We start from the raw sequence: 23137 nt of genomic DNA on the forward strand, positions 1-23137 counted from the left end.
TTGCTTTAAATTTTTGGCATTTACTGTAGGATATTATTCAGTCCTTTCTTTTAAGAAGTATTTATGAAAACTAATTCAAGATGACAGCATCCCTGGGACACTGCCCAAATTTGAACCTGAATTGGTAGAATTCCTGTGCTCTCTATATTCAGTTATGTCCTGGCATTTTAATGGATTAATAACAACCAACCAAGCTCATTTAATTGATTTAATTAAATACTCGTAGTCCAACTGTGGAAACAATGGGCAAGTAACCTCCACTTCCAATGACATGATTTTATTACCTCTAACCTGATCTTTTGGCTAGATACTTATAAGAAGTACCCTTTGGCATCCTTGACATATTATATATTGGGAGGATGTCATGTCAGTTGGCATTCTTCAACCTTCAGATAAGTAGTCTCGGCCTCATCCAACAGGTCAACAGCTAGCTGCTTCTGTTGGGCCCACCTGATGCAGTTTTACTTCAACATAGCACAATGTTAATTGCCCAGATTCTGGAGTCAGGCATACCTGGACTTAACTCCCTGCTCCTCCATATTTTTCTTGTGAGACCTAGGCAGTTATATTTATCTGAAGCTCCTTTTGGTCATCCATAAAACAAGAATAATGGTAGGAGTACATCATAGGGTTGTTGTGAGAACTAGCATATAAAGTGCTTAGCACAGTGCCTCGTACATAATAAGTGCTCAATAAATGTTAGCCAAAACAATTCCTCTGCAATTCTTTCCAAGTTCTATGAATAAGATGGCCATCTGCCTTTATCCTTTGGCAAATTAATTTTCTTCCATGAAGTAGAATACCGAATCATAAGAGCTCGTGAGTACCTGTGATTCAAACCTCAATTTGGAGGGACATATTTATTTCACCTGCAGTCACCTCTTGCTTACTCCCATACCAACCCATAAACTAGATGATAATGTAAGCCCACTTCTTTAAAATTTCACAAAAGAGTGGAAACCAATCACAGCAAGTAGCTGCACACTGGGCACTTTTAGAGAATTATTAAGTAATTTAGTAGTCACCTTACTGCCACTCAGAATCAGCCAGGTGCTCAGTTCATGTATCAGATATTTTAGAGAATGCTCAATAGACATGTTACCTATTGTAAGTTAGAGTTCTGCTCATAAATGCCTGCATGACTCAGAATCTAAGTCATAGATCTTAGATCCATGTCTTAGTCCATCCCTTCTCCCATTAGCCTTTGTAGAGGGTTGATGCTGCAATTGTTCATTTGACTATTATTTCTGTGCCTTCAGTCAAAACCACTCTGAAGGACAATTTCCATGATTCCATTTAGAGAGAGAAATTGAGAGAGAGAGAGGGAGGGAGGGAGAGAGAGAGAGAGAGAGAGAGAGAGAGAGAGTGTGTGTGTGTGTGTGTGTGTGTGTGTGTGTATACACACATACGGATGCATGAAAGGATGGTCACCAAAATATTAATGGTGATTATCTTAATTTAGTACAATTTTGGGTGATGTTTTACTCTCCTCTTGTACTTTTATGTGTTGATTTTTTTTGTAACTGTAATTACTTAATCTTTTTAAAGACCCTTTTAATTATAGGGGATAAAAAAAGATAATAGCCAGGAATTCCCTGGTGGTCCAATGGTTATTAGCACTCTGCACTTCCACTGCCAGGGTCTTGGGTTTGATCCTTGGTCTGGGAACTAAGATCCCACAAGCCGTGCAGTGCAGCCAAAAAAAAAAAAAAAGATAGCCACTCTTACTCAATGTCTCTGTCCCAAAAATGTTGATGAAAAATTCCTGTGTGATTTTAATTCCGGAGAAAAGTTTATTTTAGCAAATAAATTTATAATTATTCTTCATTAATGAAGTCTTTGAAATCTATCTTACCTTTTCACTTTTACTAAAAAATTACAATCAAAGTGAGATTGCCTTTCAATTTAATTGCTCTGTTTCAATTTTCTGGGTAACCTCATCCATTTGTAAGATAGTCTTCTGTATAAATAGATTCTGTCTTTTCACATTTTAATGATTTGTCTGGAAATTAGTAGTAAATTCCACCTTATGCTTTCTACCTACTGTTATAGTTTACTTTTCTGACAGTGTTACACTGATTGTATTGTGATGTCAATAAGACCTTGACCCAGTCTAGTCATTGGTGAAACCCTGTGGGCAAGATGAAGCAGTACTGGCCATATATAAAGGCAGGGCTGCGGAACCCAGGCAGGTCCAGGCCTCCATGGGTTGCTGTTCCACTAGGGGTGAAAGCACTCCACCTCCCTCACTACGCTCTGTGTGTTCACTCAGGGCCTAACTCAGAGATCAATGAAAAGTCCAAGTATCTGGGGTCACCCCCTTCTATCGTGATGAAATACTATTTATGTAAGTACTCAACCATGACTACAAACAAATCTAGTGAATTTTGAGACTTTGCAAATTTAAACAGTATAGTAGTCAAAGAGACAAATAAATGTAAGTTAAATATATTTTTACATATTAGCTTCCCTAACATTTGTTGTACTGAAGTAAGCAACATTATTGAACTTCTGGCCCAAAGGAGGTTTTCTGCTCTACTTCATTATTCAAGTAAACCTTGTTAAATCCCAACATTTACCAGCTTACATTTATATAAATCCATTTTTCCCTCAATATAAAAAAAGTAAATATTTATTTGAAAAATAATGTTTGTTTTTATTGGAGGAACAAGTTGTAAGATATGTGGATGATATAGGAGAGATTTTGAGTCAAATGGGAGGTTCAGCTACGTATTCTCTACAGCCCTTTCTTAAGTTCCTGGATTCTGTTGCATAGAAATCATGTTCTGAGATTTTCAGAGGATTGTAGCCCAGGCATTCAAGTTTCAAAACAGTCTCAGGAGGAGGAAATGAATCTGATGTAGTTAACTTGATGAAATAGCTGGAACAAATATGAAATCCTGTAGCATAACTGAAGACCAAGAAGCCCTAGCTCTGTGGCAGGTCGTTGGGCTTCAGTTGTCCACACCAGTGTTCCTCTTGAGCTCTCCTCCTCTGAGGTGTAGTGGTAGAAATTTATAAGCCAGGTCAAAGGAATTGATGTTTCTATTTTACTCTCTACTCAATATTTCTGAATTGTTTTGCTTGGACTCTTTAAGAGGAACGTTGACATATTTCAGTATGAAAGAGTCTGAAAACTTAATCATTTCTATCTTAGGGATGCTTACCTTAGAGGAGACTGGGGTGATGTCAGAGGTGTCCCCAGGTATTTGGAGGACTGCCAAAGATGAGAACAGCTACTGTTTATTGCATGCCTACCAAGAACTTACTCCTGTTTTGGGCTCTGTTACTACCCACATTGCCCCATTTAATACTCATAATGGTCCCGTGGTGACTAACCAGTGCATACAGAGGGTGATACTTACTGTGTAGCTCTGGAGATATCTACAGGGAGGTAGATTTCCATTTCATGTAAGAAAGAACTTCCTGCCAGTCAGAATTGTCCATCCATGCCATGGGCTGTGTTGAAAGCTAATGAGCTTGCTGGGACCTGCTTATTCAGACAGAAGTTACAAGGCTGAAGCTGTTTGGAGGCAGATCCTGAGTCAGGTAGAAGTTCTAAGACTCCTTCTAGTTCTCAGAGTTGCTCTTGAATTGTCTGTCCTAAATGGTCCCTTCCTAGGAGAGATCAGAGCCCAAGGAGAGGGGTTGGGGTCTCTGCTGGCTGCCTCTTTTAGAACCTTCAGGGTCAAAAGCAATGTTTTTTTTGTTTGTTTGTTTTTAACTTATTTATTTATTTTTGGCTAAGTTGGGTCTTTGTTGCTGCACGCCAGCTTTCTCTAGTTGTGGTGAGTGGGGGCTACTCTTCGTTGCGGTGTGCGGGCTTCTTACTGCGGTGGCTTCTCTTGTTGTGGAGCACGGGCTCTAGGCTTGCGGGCTTCAGTAGTTGTGGCTTGCGGGCTCTAGAGCGCATGCTCAGCAGTTGTAGCGCTCGGGCGTAGTTGCTCCGCTGCATGTGGGATCTTCCCGGACCAGGGCTTGAACCCGTGTCCCCTGCATTGGCAGGTGGATTCTTAACCACTGCGCCACCAGGGAAGCCCAAAAGCAATGTTTTTAAAACACTTTTTTTAACCGTCTCCTACTGTAAGAAATACATTTTATATTTTGACCCAGTACTCCCACATGTATAACTGAAACAGAAGTTCCACATTTTCCTTACTACATACAGTATTCTCTGATCTATTCTTCTCTGTGCTTTTTTGTTGTGTTGTTGTTAATGTTGGTCATGAACTCCTGCATTGATTTTATGATCCATTAATAGGTTACAGCTTCCAGTTTGAGAAACACTGATCTAAAGAATTTTGAATTTTTAGTTTTCAACCTAAAAACTTTTGCTCACGCTAGCACACATCTCTGATTGTTTATTTTCCTGAGACAGCCTTTTTTGTAGCAATACCAGCAAAGATTTGCCCCCAGTTTGATCATGAATACTCTTCTTTGTCTTAGTATTTAGTTCTCCTTTTAGCCACTCTGAGCCTGAGATATATACACAGAGGAGTAACCTGAGGCCCAGAGGGGCTGAGTGACCCCCAAGAAATGCCATAGGAAGAAGGGCATGGGATTCAAGCCCAGTATTTCTGGTTCCAACTCTTTCCTTTACACTGCTTGTCTTTGACTACTCCGGAGAGCCATTTAAGGTCTCCAAATAATGCGGTTGAAAAAGATAAATTTGGTTTTCTAAAAACATGGTGACAAAAAGATTACAGCAGCAGAAGCTTTGACTGGACTTCTGTCCTGTCTTTGACAGTGGTCAGTCTTTCATTTTTCAGAAGTGCCTTTAATGTTTGGCTGCATAGTTGTTTATAATTTCTTAGGCAGCAAAAAAAAGTAAGCTTAAAAATCTTTATTTGTCCATTAAAAGTCCTATATCCAGTTTTTCAGAGGAAATGTTATAAAAACAATGTGTTGTCTTAAATATGAACCACAGTAAACAAGTGTAGAGCCCTGTTTGCAGTTTCTGTGAATGGCCTTCATACCCAGCCTTTCATTCATTAGGCACCATCTCCCCAGTGTTTGCGGCACCAGGCCTGACCCTGCAGGAACCCTGGGGAAAGGGAAGGGGGCTGCACTGCTCAGTGCTGTGCACTGCGGTGCTGGTTGAAGTGACGGAGGAGCCAGGGAGTGCCTGCGGACCCAGCACAAGATGACAGGAGTATCACACAGACACAGGGGAACTGCCGCTTTTGCCCTGAGGGAGTTGAAAAAGGCTTCCTGGAGGGGGTGACTTAGAAACCAAGCCAGGCATAATTAAAGCACAAGGTGAGAAAAAGCAGAGCAGTTTCAGCGAGTTGTGTGGTTTGACGTGTCTGCTGTAGGTGGTGGCGACGGTAGGCAGACTACAGAATTTGGACTGGTTTTTTGTAACCAGCAGGTGATATCTAAGGCTTTTCAGCAAAAAGAAAATTGCTGATGGCTGAGAAGTTGCCTTCATGGTAGAGACTGGAAGCAAGAAGTTAGGTTAGGTGAAAATACGGAGCTGAAGGAGAAAGTCAGGATGATGGGGAGGAGATAAAACAGGAGATGCTGGAGAGTTGTATGTTGACCAAAGATTAAGAGGTTTGAAGTATGGGTCTGGAATTCTGCCGGGAAAAAAGAGAGCAGAATTGAAGATATGACGTGGGAACCTTAGAAATGAACCAGACTCTATAAGGGTTCAGGAACTAGGGCAGTCCCACAGTGCCAGGCTGCAGAGGGGGCAGCATTAGCCTGAGGGTAATGCAGGAAACTTCCAAAGATGTCAGGTACCTTCAGGCACCTGATTTAGGGACACACACACACACACACATACACACACGCACGCACGTAAAATCTGGGGAATTCCTGTAAGAAAGCCTTACATCCCTGGGAGTCTGTACTCCTCAAATCTTACTTCAAAATAAATAAGGACATGTTTGTTTGAGGTATAAAGCAGGAGCATATTGTAAAGACAGCAGCTACAGATTTCAGGGCACTCAGCATTTAGAACATGTGTTCAAACCAGGAAAAGTTGTAAATTGTACGACAGTTGTCCCTGCATTTTTAAACAAAATGCTGTTAGCCTGTACTTTTCCCTGCCTTCCTTTTGGAAGTACTAACACACTTTTAGGTGACTGAGCCACTTGACCTCAGATCTACAGCTGCTGAGTTCACGAAAATGCTAGTGACTTACTGGCTTTACCAAATTGGTCTGGGAAATACTTGGGGACAACCCCAGGCCACCATTCAGTTAGGATTACTTTCTCTGTTATTTTAAAACATTGACAACTACCCGTTAACTAATTCTTGACCTCTCTTTTTTCCTTTTATTCCATAGGGTAGAATGGTTTTGAAGAAGGAAAAGAATGCTTTCTGACTGATTGCCTTGAAGGAAAAAAGAACCTATTTTTGTGCATCATTTACCAATCATGCCACACAAGCATTTATTTTTAGTACATTTTATTTTTTCATAAAATTGCTAATGCCAAAGCTTTGTATTAAAATAAATAAATAATAAAATTAAAAGACTGTGTTGTTGAGTGTTATTCACCCACTTGTGTTTGGAAGGCTGATTTGGAGATCACATGCCCAAATTTCATTTGTGTGTGTTTCAGATACAGAACGTGCTCATACTCCCCAGGGGAGGAACAGTGATGCTGTTTCTTTTGGTCTTTTCACATTGGCTCCTGTTGTGCCCAGATAGGACCCAAGTGTGGGGACATCCTGTGTGGTGATGCCCCCTCGGGCCCTGAACTGAGTTGCTCCATTTTATTTTCTTCAAGGTCGCCATTCACTCTCTGATAATTTCTTGTTCCTTTGTTGGTGGTTGATCTGACTCCTCTAGAACGTCAGCTCCACAGCCGCAGGGACATTTAACTGTGTCACTTGCCACTGTATCTCTGGTACCTAGTAGAGTGCTTTGCACATAGTAAGTGCTCAATAAATATTTGGTGGGATGAAAGCGTGAGTGTATGAAAAATTTTCCAAAATACATAACTGATTAGTAATAAATTATATCTGTCCGAGATTTTTTTTTACGTAGTTTGTACTGTATTCTTTTAAAAACAGTGAATTCTGAAGTTGGATGAGAGCAATTTTACATGTAGAAATGAAATTTTTTTGCATTACTTGTGAGGAAGATGTTGAAATATTTTATGTTATATGAATCTTATGCTTGAAGGGATTATCAGTATGTGTAAATGCGCCCAACCTTCCACCTCAGCATACCTGAGAGTTGAGAATATTCCCACTAGTAGTAATAGGTCCACTACAGCAGTCATACTCAAATCAATAGGGGGTTAAAGATTCTTTTTTTTATTGAGATATAATTCACATACCATGAAATTTACCCTTTTAAAGGGTAAAGCCACTGCAGTGGTTTTTAGTATGTTCACAAGGTCGTACAACCATCACAACTGTCTAATTCCAGAACGTTTTTGTCATCCCAGAAAGAAGGCTCATACCCATTAACAGTAACCTCTCACCCCTGCCAGCCCAGAAACCACTAATCTACTCTATGTCTCTATGGATTTGCCTGTTCAGGACATTTTGTATAACTAGAATCATACAGTATGTGGCCTTTTGTGTTTGGCTTCTTTCACTTAGTATAGTGTTTTCAAAATTCATCCAGTTGTAGCATGTATCAGTACTTTGTTCTTTTTTGTAGCTGAATAATATTCCATTGTATGGATATATGCTACATTTTTTTCATCCATCCATTGATGGACATTTGGGTCGTTTCCACATTTTGGCTTTTATGAATAATGCTTCTATGAACATTTGTATACAAATTTTTGTGTGAACATATCTTTTTAATTCTCTTGGGTATATCCCTAGGAGTAGAATTGCTGGGGTATATGTTAACTCTAAGTTTAACTTGTTGAAAAACTACCAAACTGTTCGCCAAGCATCTGTACAATTTCACATTCCTACCAGCAATGTACAAGGGTTCCAGTTTCTCTACATCCTCACCAGTGCATATTATTTTCCTTTTTCTAAAAAATTATAGCCATGTCTAGTGGGTGTGAAGTGGCACCTCACTGTAGTTTTGATTTGCATTTTCCTAGTGACTAATGACGTTTAACATCTTTTCATGTGCTTGTTGGCTACTTGAATGTCTTCTTTGGAGAAATGTCTATTTAAGTCCTTCACCCATTTTTAATTGGATTATTTGTCTTTTTGTTACTGAGTTGTAAGAGTTCTTTATACATTCCAGATACTATGCCCTTATCAAATATATGATTTGCGAATATTTTCTCCTATAAGTTCTCTATTCACTTTCTTGATAGACTCTTTTGCAGGACAAGTTTTTTTGTTTTGGGGTTTTTGGGGAGGGAGTCCAGTTTGTCTATTTTTTCTTTGGGTTGTGTTTTAGGAGTCATATCTAAGAAACCATTGCCTAATTCAGGGTCACAAAAACTTTCAAGAGTTTTATAGTTTTAGCTCTTATATTTAGTTCTCTCATCCATTTTGAGTTAATATATGTATATGATGTGAGGTAGAGGTCCAACTTCATTTTTTTTTTGCATGTTGGATATTTATTTGTCTCAGTACCATTTGTTAAAGAGATTATTCTTTCTTCCCCAGATGAATGGTCTTGGCACTCTTGTCAAAAGGCAGTTAGGCATAATATATGAGTTTATTTCTAGACTCTCAGTTCTACTTTATTGGTCCCTATTCTGTCCTTGTGCCAGTATCACATGGTATTGATTACTATTACTTTGTAGTAAGTTTGAAATTGGGAAGTGTGAGTCCTCCAGCTTTTTCACGATTGTTTTGGCTATTCAGGGTCCCTTGCATTTCCATATGAATTCTAGGATCAGTTTTTAATCTCTGCAAAAAAAGCCCCCTGGGATTTTGATAGGGATTACCTTGAATTTGCAAGTCATTTTAGGTAGTAGAGTCATCTTAACAATATTAAGTCTTCCAGTCCATGAACAGGAGATGCCTTCCTATTTATTTATTTAATTTCTACAGAAATGTGATTGATTTTTGTACATTGAGCTTTTATCCTCACAACCTTGCTGCACTCATTTACTAGCGCTAATAGTTTTTTAGTGGATGCCTTAGAATTTTCTATATACGGGATCATGTCATCCGCAAATAGAGATAGTTTTACTTCTTCCTTTCCAGTCAGGCTGCCTTTTATTTCATTTTCTTAATTGCCCCTGGCTAGAGCCTTCATTCATAGAATGTTGAATAGAAGTGGTACAAGCAGACAGCCATGTCTTGTTCCTGATCTTGAGGGAAAAGCTTTTAGTCTATCACTGTTGAGTATGATGTTAGCTGTGGGATTTTCACTGATGTCCTTTTATCAGGTTGAAAAGTTCCCTTTTGCTCCTAGCTTGTTGAGTGTTTTTATCATAAACGAGTTTGGGTTCTGTCAGATGCTTTTTCTGTGCCTGTTGAGATGATCGTGTGGGTTTTGTCTTTTATTAATATGGTATATTATATTAATTGATTTTCATATGTTGAACCAACCTTACATTCCTGAGATAAATCCCAATTGGTCATAATAGGATTATGTTTTTCTATGTTTCAGGATTCAGTTTGCTAGTATTTTGCTGAGGATTTTTATATCTATATTCAATGAGGAATATTGGTCTGTAATTTTCTTGTGATGTCTTTCTCTGACTTGGTATCAGTGTAATGCTAGCCTCATATAATGAATTATGAAGTGTTTCCTTCTCTTCTGTTTTTTGAAAGCGTTTGAGAGGGATTGGTGTTAATTCTTAATTGGTAGAATTCACCAATAAAGCCATCTGGTTGTGGTCTTTTCTTTGTGGGAAGTTTTTTGATTACTGATTTACCCTCTTACTTCTTATAGGCCTATTCAGGTTTTCTATTTCTAGTTAAGTCAATTTCAGTAATTTGTCTCTCTCTAGGAATTTGTCCATTTCATCTAGGTTATCATATTTGTTGGCATACAGTTGTCCATAAGATTCCCTTAAAATCCTTTTTGTTTCTTCAATGTCAGTAGTTATGTGCCCTCTTTCATTCCTGATTTTAGTAATTTGAGTTCTTTTTTGCCTGGTCAAAGATACATGCACCTAACGCTTATCCATGGTTTAGCTAGTTATGCCTTGCTAAAGGTTTGTAAATTTTGATCTTTTCAAGGAACCAACTTTTGGTTTTATTGCTTTGTCTATTTTTCTGTTCTCTACTTTATTAATTTTCACTCACATCTTTATAATTTTCTCCCTTCTTCTTGCTTTGGGTCTCATTTTTTTCTTCTTCTCTTAAGGTGGAAGATTATGTTATAGATTTCAGATATCTCTTTTTTAATATAAGCATTTACAGCTATAAATTACTCTGTAGGCACAATTTCACCCATCCATAATTTTGGTATGTTTTGGTTTTTATATCATTCATCTTAAGAGTATTTTCTAGTTTCTGCTGTGATTTTCCTTTCGATCCATTGGTTGTTTAAATCCCACATATTTGTGAATTTCCTTCTGTTATAGAGTTCTAACTTCTTTCCATTGTGGTTGGAGAACATACTTTGTATGATTTCAGTCATTTTACTTATACTGAGGCTTGTTTTATAACCTAACATGTGGTCTATCCTGGAGAATGTTCCATGTGCAGTTGAAAAGAATATATAGATTGCTGTTTCTGGGTGGAGTGCTCTATAGGTCTAGTTGGTTAATAGCTCTTTCCTTCTTTATCTTCTATCTAGTGTTCTATCCATTATTGAAAGTAAAGTATTGAAGCCTCCAATGACTGTTGTTGAATTGTCTATTTCTCCCTTTGATTATGTCTGTTTTTGCTTCATTTGTTTGGAGGCTCTCTTGTTAAGTGCATATGGGGTTAAAGGATTTTTAAAAGCTGCACAGGTTATTCATTACATCATTATTCATTGAGATTCACTGGTTCAGTGATCCTCCTGATATTTCCAGCCAACTCTAAATGCTAGAGAGTTAAGCTCAATGTGTTTGATCTTACCCTCTAGAATGGGTTCTGTTGCCTTGACATTCTCCTTAATACCTACAAAATGTTTTTCACTTAGTAGTATTTTCATCAATTAATAGTATAGTTCCTCCCCACCTACCTTTATCCAGTGGAAATCAAATCAGTTGTTCCCTCTCCTCTATTTCCCATTTATGGTGAATTGTTATTTTCCTTCATCAACAGTCAGGAGATGTAGGACTATTTAAAGGCAATGTTACTGTTTCTATTACTGTACTTTCACCCTTTTCACATTATTTCAAGTCCTAGCAGAGAGTAAGACTAAAAAAAGTAGGTGCTTTTCAGGCCAAATACAGACTTTTTACAAAAGCTAAGAAATAAAATGAGTGAATTACTAGGATAGGGCTTTCCATTAATCTTAGGGAAGATTTGCATCATCCACTGAAATTTGAACCTGCTGTTTTGTGGCTTTGAGATTGAACTGACATCATCAAGTTTTTACATCTCAATTATTTCATGGTCTCAGTGCTCTTTAAAGTGTGGGATTTGTTCCTTAGAACCAAAGTTAGAATTAGCATCAAAATACAGTTGCTTATTTCTTCATGGGCATGGTGCTATCAACTAAGAAATCAGCTTTATGAATTGAAGCAATGTATGAAATTGAATAACTTCTTGTTCACTATTTTAAAAATTATTGAGTGATCAGAAATTAGTCTGGAACAGATGTGATATTTCAGAGTTTTTAAACCCTTCTTGGACAAACTTTTGTAATGCATGAGGCATAGGTTGTTTTGTTTTGTTTTTTACACACACACACACATAGTATTATTCAAGAGTATTTTATTTCAAGGAAGCCTCAGTGTTTACAATAGACCAAAAGTTGGTAAGAATTTAGTCCAGAGAGCCTCCAACAGGAATGCAGCTTACCTGATCCTGCCTGGCAACTTCAGACCTGAAGAAATTAAATCTGATTTCTCTTTGGCCAGCTGGGTTGTAACTTTAGGCTTTTTAATAGTTGAGAAAAGATCCTGAAGGTTCCTTGACTTTTTATCTACCAAATTATTTGGTTATGCTAAATTCCTTATCCAGGCAGTTTAAGAATAGAACTTAATGGCAACAGATAATACAAAGAATCCAGTTGAAATAGAAACTGCCATTCTAGATCTCTGCTGTGAGGCTGGGCAGGAGAAAACCTAACTATAGCTAGCAGTTCAGATCACAGGATGTGCCAGACACCATGCTGAGTGTTTTATATACATTATAATTTTCATCTTGGCAGCATCCCAATGAGAGAAGTTACAGCTCTTCTCTTACAAATTAAGAAATTGAGGCTTAGAGAAGGTCAAGTAACTTGGCCAAGATGACTCACCTATTAAGTGGCAAAGTCAGAAATGAGACCCTGGCAGCCCAGGGTCCATTGTTCCTAACTGCTGGCCACCCTTCATCCATGAGACAGTTGGGCCAGTATTTAGGTTGTGCACAGTTCTTGTACTTGAGGAATTCAGAGTCTCGGGAGAAAAACAGGAAAATAAACAGAGGGAACTATTTGAGGGGAAAGCTTTATATATGCACACATATTATATATATATATATATATATATATATATATATATATATATATACACACACACACACAAATATATAGTGTATGTGTTTATTTGTTTTATATATAGTGTGTGTGTATCACAGAAAAATGGACAGTATATACACACACACTATGTTTTTAAAGTTAACCACAATAATAATAGCTAACCTATAGTGCTTACTATGTGATAGGCACTCTTCTAAACATTTTGCATATATTAACTCATTTAATCCTTGCAACAACCCTATTATTATTAACCCCGTTTTACAGGTGAGGAAACAGTTGAGAGAGATCCAGTAACTTGCCACGGTTAAAGTGCTAGTAAGTAGCTGCAGCTAGACTCCAGTGCAGATAGCCTGGCCCCAGCGTCTGTGTTCTAACCCCCTTTCTGTTTTATCTCTTAGAGAAGCTCGCCAAGTGGAAGGTAGGTTACAGGGCATGCTGACCACTGGACCCATGTGTGCAAAGCATAATAGTAGGAAAGTCTGAGAAGTGTGATGGGCTTGGATTTAGGACACAAGCAGGGCTGGTGAGAAGAGTTTTTCTAGAGCTAGAGATGGTGCCGCTCTGCACAAAGCATGGGCTTTCCAGTGGGGAGCCATGAAGAGGCTCGTGCATTTTGGCAGGTATGAATTAGACACAGACTGGCTCCTGAAATTAAAATACTGGGATCACTAAAGAAAGCAGGTAGAGGTGCTGGTTTAGAACATTACAGCTTAGAAGCTACCTTAAACAAGCCAGCAGGTAAGAAATGGGATGAAAACAGTTGGGTCAGTGACAAGGGGAAGATTCTAGAAATCTTACTCCGTAAGTAAGGAGACCTCTAGGAAGAATTCACTCAGTGCAGCAGAGCTTGATGAGTGCATTTATGCCCACTCAGAGTACAGCTCAGAGAGAAGTTTTGAAATTGTCTTGGGGAAATACTTTCTTTACTGAGGAGTCAAAAAGCAGGTATAAATAACAGGAGCTAGGGCAGCAGCTAAACCTGAGTTTGACCTGAGCATAAGAAAGGGTAATGGCAAACCCAGGTGATGAAAAGATGCCCAAGATGGGTGTGCTATATTGGTGGCAACGGCCTGGCCATTCTTTGATGAGGCTTCAAAAAACTGAGAAGAAATCTAGTAAATCTTAAAATTATCCAGTTCCTTTTTCATGAAAGTTCCTTTTGAGGAAAGCGTCAGTCGGTCTTTCCTAATCACGGGGAAAGGGGTTTTCTCACCCTGGGAGAGGAAGCTGAGGCACCATTGCCCTCTGCCTTAAGGGGGTGCCTCTTCCTGCTCAGGCTGCCCCAAAGCTCAGGGCGAAGTTGGGCACTTGGCCAGAGGTGGACCTGACCTGACCCTTCCTCTAGGAGGCTTCGTGCCTCATGACCTCCATACACACACGCTACCACACGTGACTAAAACAAGAATAGCCTACACACGTGGACAACGAAGAATCGTTCAGAATTCAAGGCACAAATGACTTAATTTCTCTTCTGTCCCAGAAAAGGGAGTTCTCCAGGATTTTGCTTTTGGTCACAGGCATATCATAGCTATAGTGTAGGGAAGTTGTGTCTTAGCAGGTAGGGGTAGTTTATAAAGGCAAAAGACAAAGTGTAGCCCAAATTACATTTGAAAAATCCCTCAAATCCCAGTGAAATGTTGACAGGGGGTATACAGGAGACTGCAACTTACTGAAGAAACGTCAGAGTCATATACTCCTGTCACTCCTGGTATGGGGTGACAGGCAGACTCACCCCCCACTATTTAAATGTTCTCTCTCTCACCCTCCTCTTCCGCCTTTCTCTCCTGGCATTTATTGTTGAGTGGATATAAATGTACATTGAAACTCAGGCTCCCACTCTCTAAACCGGGCTGGAATCCTCTTCCACAGAAGTATTAATGTGCAGCCTAAGACAGACATAAAAGTTCACAGCAGCAGAGCATAGTATTTAGGTTCCTGTCAAGGCCAGCACTGCTAAGCTTTGGGAGAAGCAAATTGAATTTTTATTGACCCTCTCTGAGTACTTCATCTACACAGCCAGCTAAGTTAACTGAAACACACAAAGCAGCATCTCTTCGGTGCTGTAGACCGATGTGATCCACACATTCGAACGTGTAGTCAGGCAACAGAGGTATGAGTCCCAGACCAGGCCCTTCCTGACTGGGTCAGTCACTTACCCTCTCGCAGCCTCAGTTTCTCAGCAGTGGAATGAAAGTTACAATAATAGCCACACAGGGCTGTGAGAAATAGATGATTTGTGAAGGTGCCTGGCATATAGTGTTACCCAATAATGTTTGTTTCTTCCTTCCTTGTATGGAAAGATGGACTGACCTATAAAAGTCCTTCCTAGTGTTGATAATAAGAAAGCCTTGCTCAGGCATCCTTCAGACCAGGAAAGGCTCCACACTGCTGAGGTTTTACGACTAGTCTTCTATTCCATGCTTGGGTCCATTGGGCACCACTACCTCTCCCTCATGTCTACCCATGCTCGTCTTCATCAAGGAGCAGGGGTCCTGGGTCCAGGTGAGAATTCATGAAGCCCTTTGAAAGGTCTCTTGGAAAAGCTGTCTCACCTCCAACCACGATCCCTGTTTTACATGAGAAAAGCTTTATGTGAAAATTCTGGTCATTTATCACTTTTCAACAGGTGCAGCCACCATTAAACCTAAAGCTTTGCTGCTTGTGAGCAAATATTTGCATCTGATCTAGAAATGGGGCCCACAGGCTAGAAATGATGCAAAGAAAATAGGAGGAAAGGGGACCAGGAAGGGGGGTGTAGTAGCCCCGATTCACAGAGCCAAGCACCGTCACCCCTGGAGCCTTACTCCAAGTGAACTCTTGATTCCTCAGGATAAAGAAGACTTGAGCATTGTCTAATTTCTTTAAGAAGACACAAGATAAAGATTTGTAGATTACATTGTTACATTAATTATAGGAATGCGAGGTTTCCATAGTGAAAGTAATTCTTAAAATTTGCCAGGTCCTTTAGTTATTTAGCTGGCTCTATTACAGCACTGAGTGCTGAAAACTTGTGTCTTCACTTATGTTCTATTTTTTAAATTTCTTGAAAAGAAAGAGAAGTAGTAGCAACATTGTATTTTTTTTTTAATTTTTTTTTAAATTTATTTATTTTATATTTTTGGCTGCATTGGGTTTTCATTGCTGCGCGCGGGCTTTCTCTAGTTGCAGCGAGCAGGGGCTACTCTTCGTTGTGGTGTGTAGGCTTCTCATTGCAGTGGCTTCTCTTGTTGTGGAGCACGGGCTCTAGGCACGCGGGCTTCAGTAGTTGTGGCACACAGGCTCAGTAGTTGTGGCGCGCAGGCTCAGTAGTTGTGGTGCACGGGCTTAGTTGCTCCGCGACATGTGGGTTCTTCCCGGACCAGGGCTCAAACCCGTGTCCCCTGCATTGGCAGGCGGATTCTTAACCACTGCGCCACCAGGGAAGCCCAACATTGTATTTTTTAAATCCAAGTTGTTACCAGGACCTTTGTAAAGTCCTTGGGAAGTTTTTGAAGTTTAATTAAATTTTGATTGCCTCAGAAAAAGAATACCTTCTTATTTACTATTGCCATTTCTTATGCAGCATAAGAAACAAATCAGTTAATGGTGTTGCAACTAGGGAGTTTTAAATTATTGTTAAATGTTTTTTGCAGTTTGATCATAACTGTAATCCAAGTTACTTATGTTTTAAGAGTACAAAACTGAAAGATAACTTAGTTTTGGATTCAGATTTACCAGGATTCAACTTGTACCTTTATGATTTTGAGCAAGTTTTTAATCTCTCTGAGCCTTGGTTTCCTCTCTGTGAAATAAGAATAACTTTTCTATCTTATGGGATTGTTGAGAAATTGTATATAAATGTTAAGTTTTTCTGGGACTTCCCTGGTAGTCCAGTGGCTAAGACTCTGCGCTCCCAATGCAGGGGGCCCAGGTTCAATCCCTGGTCAGGGAACTAGATCCCACATGCTGCAACTAAGAGTTTGCATGCCACAGCTAAAAACCCGCATGCCACAACAAAGATCCTGCACTCGGCGACGAAGATCCAGCATGCTGCAACTAAGACCTAATGCAGCCAAATAAATAAATAATAAATAAATAAATAAATAAATAAATAAATAGAACACCCTTATCAGATATATGATTTGCAAAGAGTTTCTTTCATTCTTTAAGTTGTCTATTCACTTTCTTGATAGTGTCTTTCAAGCACAAATTTTTAATTTTGATGGAGTCTTTTTTTTCTTTCATTGTGTTTTTAGATGTCATATCTGAGAGACCATTGCCTACTTCAAAGTCACAAAAACTTCAAGAGTTTTGTAGTTTTAGCTCTTATGTTTAGATCTTCATCCATTTTGAGTCAGCATATGTATGTGATGTGAGGTAGAGATCCAAATTCTTTTGCATGTAGATATCCATTTGTCCCAGTACCATTTGTTGAAGAGATTATTCTTTTTTCCCTGTTGAATAGTCTTGGTACCCTTGTCAAAATTCAGTTGAGCATAATATATGAGTTTATTCATGGACTCTCAATTCTATTTTATTGACTCTATGTCTGTCCTTGTGCCAGGATCACATGGTATTGATTACTGTTGCTTTGTAGTAAGTTTGAAATTGGGAAGTGTGAGTCCTCCAACTCTGTTTTTCCTTCTTCAACATGAAATATATTACTTTCTTAATTTTAATTTTATTGGAGTATAGTTGATTTACAATGTTGTGTTAGTTTCAGGTGTACAGCAAAGCGATTCAGTTATACATATAATATATTCATTCTTCTTTAGATTCTTTTCTCTTATAGGTTATCCCAGAACATTGAGTAGAGTTCCCTGTGCTATACAGTTGGGCCTTGCTGGTTATCTATCTTATATGAAATATATTACTTTTAAAGCAGCAACAGAGGACTGACAGTTGGTGTCTTGACAGAAACAATGGAAACCAGAAAACAGTGGAATGAAGTGTTAGGGGGAAAAATATGCCAACCTAAAAACCTAGGGAAAAAAATTCATCAGAAATAAAGATGAGGGGACTTCCCTGGTGGTCCAGTGGTTAAGAATCCATAGTGCAATGCAGGGGACGCCGGTTCAATCCCTGGTCAGGGAACTAAGATCCCACGTGCCGCGGGGCAACTAAACTCACGTGCCATAACTACAGAGCCCACTCTGGAGCCTGCACACCACAACTAGAGAGGAGCCCACACACCACAACAAAGAGCCCACGGGCTGCAACTAAGACCCGATACAGCCAATGAATAAATAAATAAATATTTTTTAAAAATCATGATACTCTTAAAAGTTTTTTAAAAAATAAAAATAAATTTAAAAAGATAAAGATGAAACAAGACATTTTCCAACAAACAGAAACACTGAAAGGGAGTTCCTCAGGCAGAAGAAAATTATTCCAGATAAAAACATGGAGATGCAGGAAAATTCAAGAGCAACATCAAGGGTAAATATTCAGGTAAAATGACAATCGATGTAATATAAAACACTAATAATAATGTCTTGTGGAAATTAGTTGACATTAATTGCACAAAAAGATGGGAGAGGATAAATGGAATAAAAGTACTCAAGACACTTGTATTTACAGGAATAATTAAAAACGCCAATTTATATTAGATGTTAATAAATCAAAGATACATGTTGTGATCCAGGGTAACAACTAAAACAATAATGGTCTCTAGGTTAGCAAAACCACTAAAAGAATAATAAATAATATATAATAAACTTATGAGGGAGAATGGAATAATAAAGTCATCTTTAAGAAGAGTTAAAAATAAAAAGGAGGAAAATAATATGGAACGGGTCAGATAAATACAAAACAATATAATGATAAATTTAAATCCCAATATGTCAGTAATGAATGTAAATTGATGCTTAAATACTCAAAGATAAATATAGACTAGATTTAAAATTTATATACATATACATCAATGAATGTGTAATAGTTCTTTAATATGAGACAGAAATGTTGAAAGTAAAATGATAGAAAAATAAATACCATGTAAATATTAACCAAAAGAAAATTGTTATATAAATATAACAAAATATGCTTTACGATAAAGAGGGACACTTCATAATGATGAAGGAGTTAATCCATCATGAAGAAAACAGTTCAAAATTTTTGTACCTAATATATCTTCAAAATATATGAAGGAAAAATTGACAGATCTAAAAGAAGGCAGTTCCACTATCACAATGGGAATTTTTTTTTTTAATTAATTTATTTTATTTATTTATTTTTGGCTGTGTTGGGTCTTTGCTGCTGCACTCAGGCTTTCTCTAGTTGGCGGTGAGCAGGGGCTACTCTTCATTACGGTGCATGGGATTCTCATTGCAGTGGCGTCTCTTGTTCTCTTGTTGAGCACAGGCTCTAGGCACGTGGGCTTCAGTAGTTGTGGCACACGGGCTCAGTAGTTGTGGCTCGCGGGCTCTAGAGCGCAGGCTTAGTTGTGGCATACAGGCTTAGTTGCTCCGCGGCATGTGGGATCTTCCCAGGCCAGGGATTAAACCGTGTCCCCTGCGTTGGCAGGCAGATTCTTAACCACTGCGCCACCACCAGGGAAGTCCCACTGGGAATTTTAAACACACCTCTTGGTAACAAGCAGAGAAATATTCATTAAGGATCTAGATTTGAACAACATAATTAATAGACAAGATGTAATTGACATATATATGGCACTCATCAACTACAGGATATATATTATTTTCAAGTACACATAGATCATTTACTAGAATAGACCATATTCTGGGTGATAAAGCAAATGTCAACAAATATATAAGGATTGAAGTCATACAGAGTATGTTTTTTGACCACTGGAATTAAGTTAGAAATTAATAACAAAAAGATACTGGAATGATAGGAATCAAGTAATAAACTTCTAAAAACAACCTCATGAGTCAAGAAATTGCAGTTGTAATTATTAAAAAAATTTTAATTGAATGCCAATAAAATCACAACATATCAAAACTTGTGTGAGGCAGCTAAAGCCATGTTAGAGGGAAATCTGTGGCTTCAAATGCATATATTAGAACAGAAGAAAGGCTAAAAATCAGTGTTGTAAGCATTCCTCTCAGTTAAAGAACAGCAAACTGAATCAAAGGAAATAATAAAGATCATAAATTAATTTAACAGAAAACAAATATACAATAGAAAAAAAATCAACCAAGTAAAAGTTGTTTCTTTGAAAAGACTAATAAAATTCATAACCTCTGCTGATCAAGAAAAAAGACCCAAATGACCCATAAGGAGAACAAAAAAGAGGACATCAGTACAGAGCTTACATACATTAAAAATAAGAATAATAAAGTTCATAAAAGCAGAAAGTAAAATGGTAGTCACCAGGGATCAGAAGGAGGGGGGAAAGGGGAAATTGTTGTTTAATGGGTATAGATTTCAGATTTGCAAGATGAAAAAGTTCTGCAGATGTTTCACAACAATGTGAATATACTTAACACTACTCAACTATACACTTAAACATGGTTAAGATGGCAAATTTTATGTTATGTTTTTTACTATAATAAAAAAATCAATAATAAAAGAGTATTATGACAACTTTGTGTTAAGAATCTCTGAAATTTAAATGAAAATGGACAAATTCCTTGAAAAATACTAATTACCAAAATTGACACAGAAGAAACAGGAAATCTGAATTCTCCTACATCTAAGTAATAAATTAAAGTCATAGTTTAAAATCTTCCCTCAAAGAAAAACTCTAGGGGTAGGAGATTAACAGGTACAAACTACTATTATAAAATAAGCAAAGGGCTTCCCTGGTGGCGCAGTGGTTGAGAGTCTGCCTGCCAATGCAGGGGACACGGGTTCGAACCCTGGTCTGGGAAGATCCCGCATGCCGCGGAGCGGCTGGGCCCGTGAGCCACAACTGCTGAGCCCGCGCGTCTGGAGCTTGTGCTCCTCAACAAGAGAGGCCGCGGCAGTGAGAGGCCCGCGCACCGTGGTGAAGAGTGGCCCCCACTTGCCGCAACTTGGGAAAGCCCACGCGCAGAAACGAAGACCCAACACAGCCAAGAATAAATAAATAAATAAATAAATAATTTAAAAAAAAAAAAAAATGGTAGCTGTCCTAAAAAAATAAATAAAATAAAATAAAATAAGCAAGATACAAGCATATAGTATACAGCACAGGGAATATAGCCAAATTTTATAATAACTTTAAATGGAGTATAATCTATAAAAATATTGAATTACTATGTTGTATACCTGAAACTAATGTAACATTATAGATATTATGTTATTAATGTTATAACATCAACTATACTTTAATTTTTTAAATAATTAATTAATTTTTTAAAAATTTTAAAACTCTAGGCCTAGGTGGTTTCACTGATGAATTGTTTATAATATCTAAGGAAGAAATAAAACAGTCTTACACAAATTTGTCCAGAGAATAGAAAAAGAGGAATACTTCCAAGTCTTTCACTGAGACCAGCATAACACTAACACCAAATCATGGCAAAGACATTACAAAAAAGAAAATTACAAGTTAATTTACTATATGAATATAGATACAAATATTCTAAATAAAATATTAGCTAAATGAATCTGACAATATATAAGTAGGAAAAATTACAGCCAAGTTAGACTTGTTAAAAAATGCAAGGTTGAAAATCAGTGCGATTCAACACGTTAACAGAATGAAAGTGAAAAGTCATATTTTTATCTTAATAGATACAGAAAAGACATTTGCTGTAATTCAGCACCCATTCTTCCTTATCTAATAGTATTTTCAAAACTACAGCAAACATCATACTTAATAATGAAATATTTAAAACTTTTCCCTAAGATTGGAAATCAAGATACCTCCTGTGATTTCTCCAACATTTTATTGGCAGTCTTAGCCAATATGATAAGGCAAGAAAAAGAGATAGATGTAAGGATTGGAAAGGAAGAAATAAAACTGTCACTATTTACAAACAACATAGTAGTGTATGTAAAAACTCCAAAAGACTCCACAAATCAGCTCTTAAAATGAATAAGTAAATTTAGCAACATCAATTTTCTTTCTATATGCCAACAATAAAAAATTAAAAATGAAATTTTTAAAAAGATACCATTTACAAAAGCATCAAATACTGAGGAATAAATCTAAAAGAATATGTGCAAGATTTCTACACAGAGAACTATAAAGCATTATTGAGAGAAATTAAAGATGACCAAAATAAATGAATATACCAGGTTGATAGGTTATAAGACTCAATATTATAAAGATGTTAATTCTCTCCAAATTGACCTATGGATTCACTACAGTTTCAATCAGATCCCAGTAGGGGTATGTGTGTGTGTGTGTAAAACTTGACAAGCTGATTGTAAAATTTACATGGAAATTTAAAAGACCGAAAATAACAAGACAATCTTGAAGAATGATAAAGTGGAGGAATTACCGGACTCGATATTAAGACTTTTTATAAAGGTACAGTAATTAAGATTGTGAGGTATTGATACAAGGATGGACAAATAACTTAATAGAACAGAATATGGTCCTAAAACGACCATGCATTTATGAACACTTGATTCATACAAAGGTAGCACTGTATAGTAGTGGGTATAAGGATGGTCTTTTCAATAAGTGGTGCTGCATCAACTGAATATCTATAAAGAAAGAATGAATCTTGATTCCTACTTCACACCATACTCAAAAATGAATTTGAAGTGGAGCATAGACCTAAATATGAATGGTAGAACAATGAAGCTTCTGAAAGATAAAATAGAATATCTTCAAAACCTTGGGATAGGCAGTTTCTTAAACAGGACTCAAAAGAGCACTAACCATAAAACAAAAGATAGATAAATTGGTCCACACTAAAATTAAGAAATTCTGTTCATCACAATACACTATTTTAGAAGAAAACCTATAATACTTAAAGCAAAGTAATAAGTAATACTTATATATTACTTACATAATGTCATAAGTATTACTTATGACAAAGGACTCACACTCAGAATAAAGAAGGAAAAGACTGACAACCTGATAGAAAAATGAGCAAAAGAAATACACGTTTCAGGATGAGCAAGATGTACAAATAGCCTAAAAACATATTAAAAAGTGCTCATCGTTTTTAGTCATCAGGGGATGTAAGTTAAAACCACAATGAAATACCATTATATACCCACCAGAAGTGCAAAAATTTAAAAGTCAGAAAATATCAAGAATTAGTGTAGATATAGAACAACTGGAATTCTTATCCACTGGCGGGGGTAAAAATTGGTACAGCCACTTTGGAAAACTGCCAGTATCTGCCAAAACTGCCAGTATATGCATACCCTAAGACCCAGCAATTTCACCCCTAGTTTACCTAAGAGAATTGCATACACATGTACAAAAAAGAAACACAAGAATATTCCTAACAGCAATATTCATAATAGCTCCAAAATGGAAACAAAGCAAACGTCCATCAATAGAAGATTGGATAAATAAATTGTGGGGTAGTCGTACAATGGAATATGATGCAGCAGTGAAAATGAACAAACTACTGCTATATTCAATGACATGGATGAATGTAACAACATAATATTGTCTGAAAGAATCCAGACACAAAAGAAGATATACTCTGTTTCTATTTATGTAAACTTGAAAAAAGACAAAACTAAACCATGGCCTGAAAAGTCTGGACTGTGGTTTCCTTTGGAGGAGAAGAGAGGGCCTAGTGACTGGGATCAATAGAGGTCCTTGTGGGGTGCTTGTAGGGTTCTAGT

The 23137-nt window shown here is 37.5% G+C and overlaps 1 protein-coding gene across 2 annotated transcripts in view; it reads left to right on the forward strand.

The window, feature by feature from the left end:
- The window catches only part of RNF130 (ring finger protein 130), a 101399-nt gene extending 94919 nt beyond the window's left edge, over window positions 1-6480 (forward strand). For both annotated transcript variants that reach the window (XM_059917891.1, XM_059917890.1), the window contains one exon: window positions 6293-6480. In XM_059917891.1, coding sequence (XP_059773874.1) covers window positions 6293-6308 — 16 coding nt within the window. In that variant the 3' untranslated portion in view covers window positions 6309-6480. The remainder of the gene's footprint in view (window positions 1-6292) is intronic.
- The last annotated feature ends 16657 nt before the right edge of the window (window positions 6481-23137 follow it).

This window comes from Balaenoptera ricei, chromosome 3, assembly GCF_028023285.1.
Source record: "Balaenoptera ricei isolate mBalRic1 chromosome 3, mBalRic1.hap2, whole genome shotgun sequence".
In the NCBI taxonomy this organism is placed as follows: Eukaryota; Metazoa; Chordata; class Mammalia; order Artiodactyla; family Balaenopteridae; genus Balaenoptera; species Balaenoptera ricei.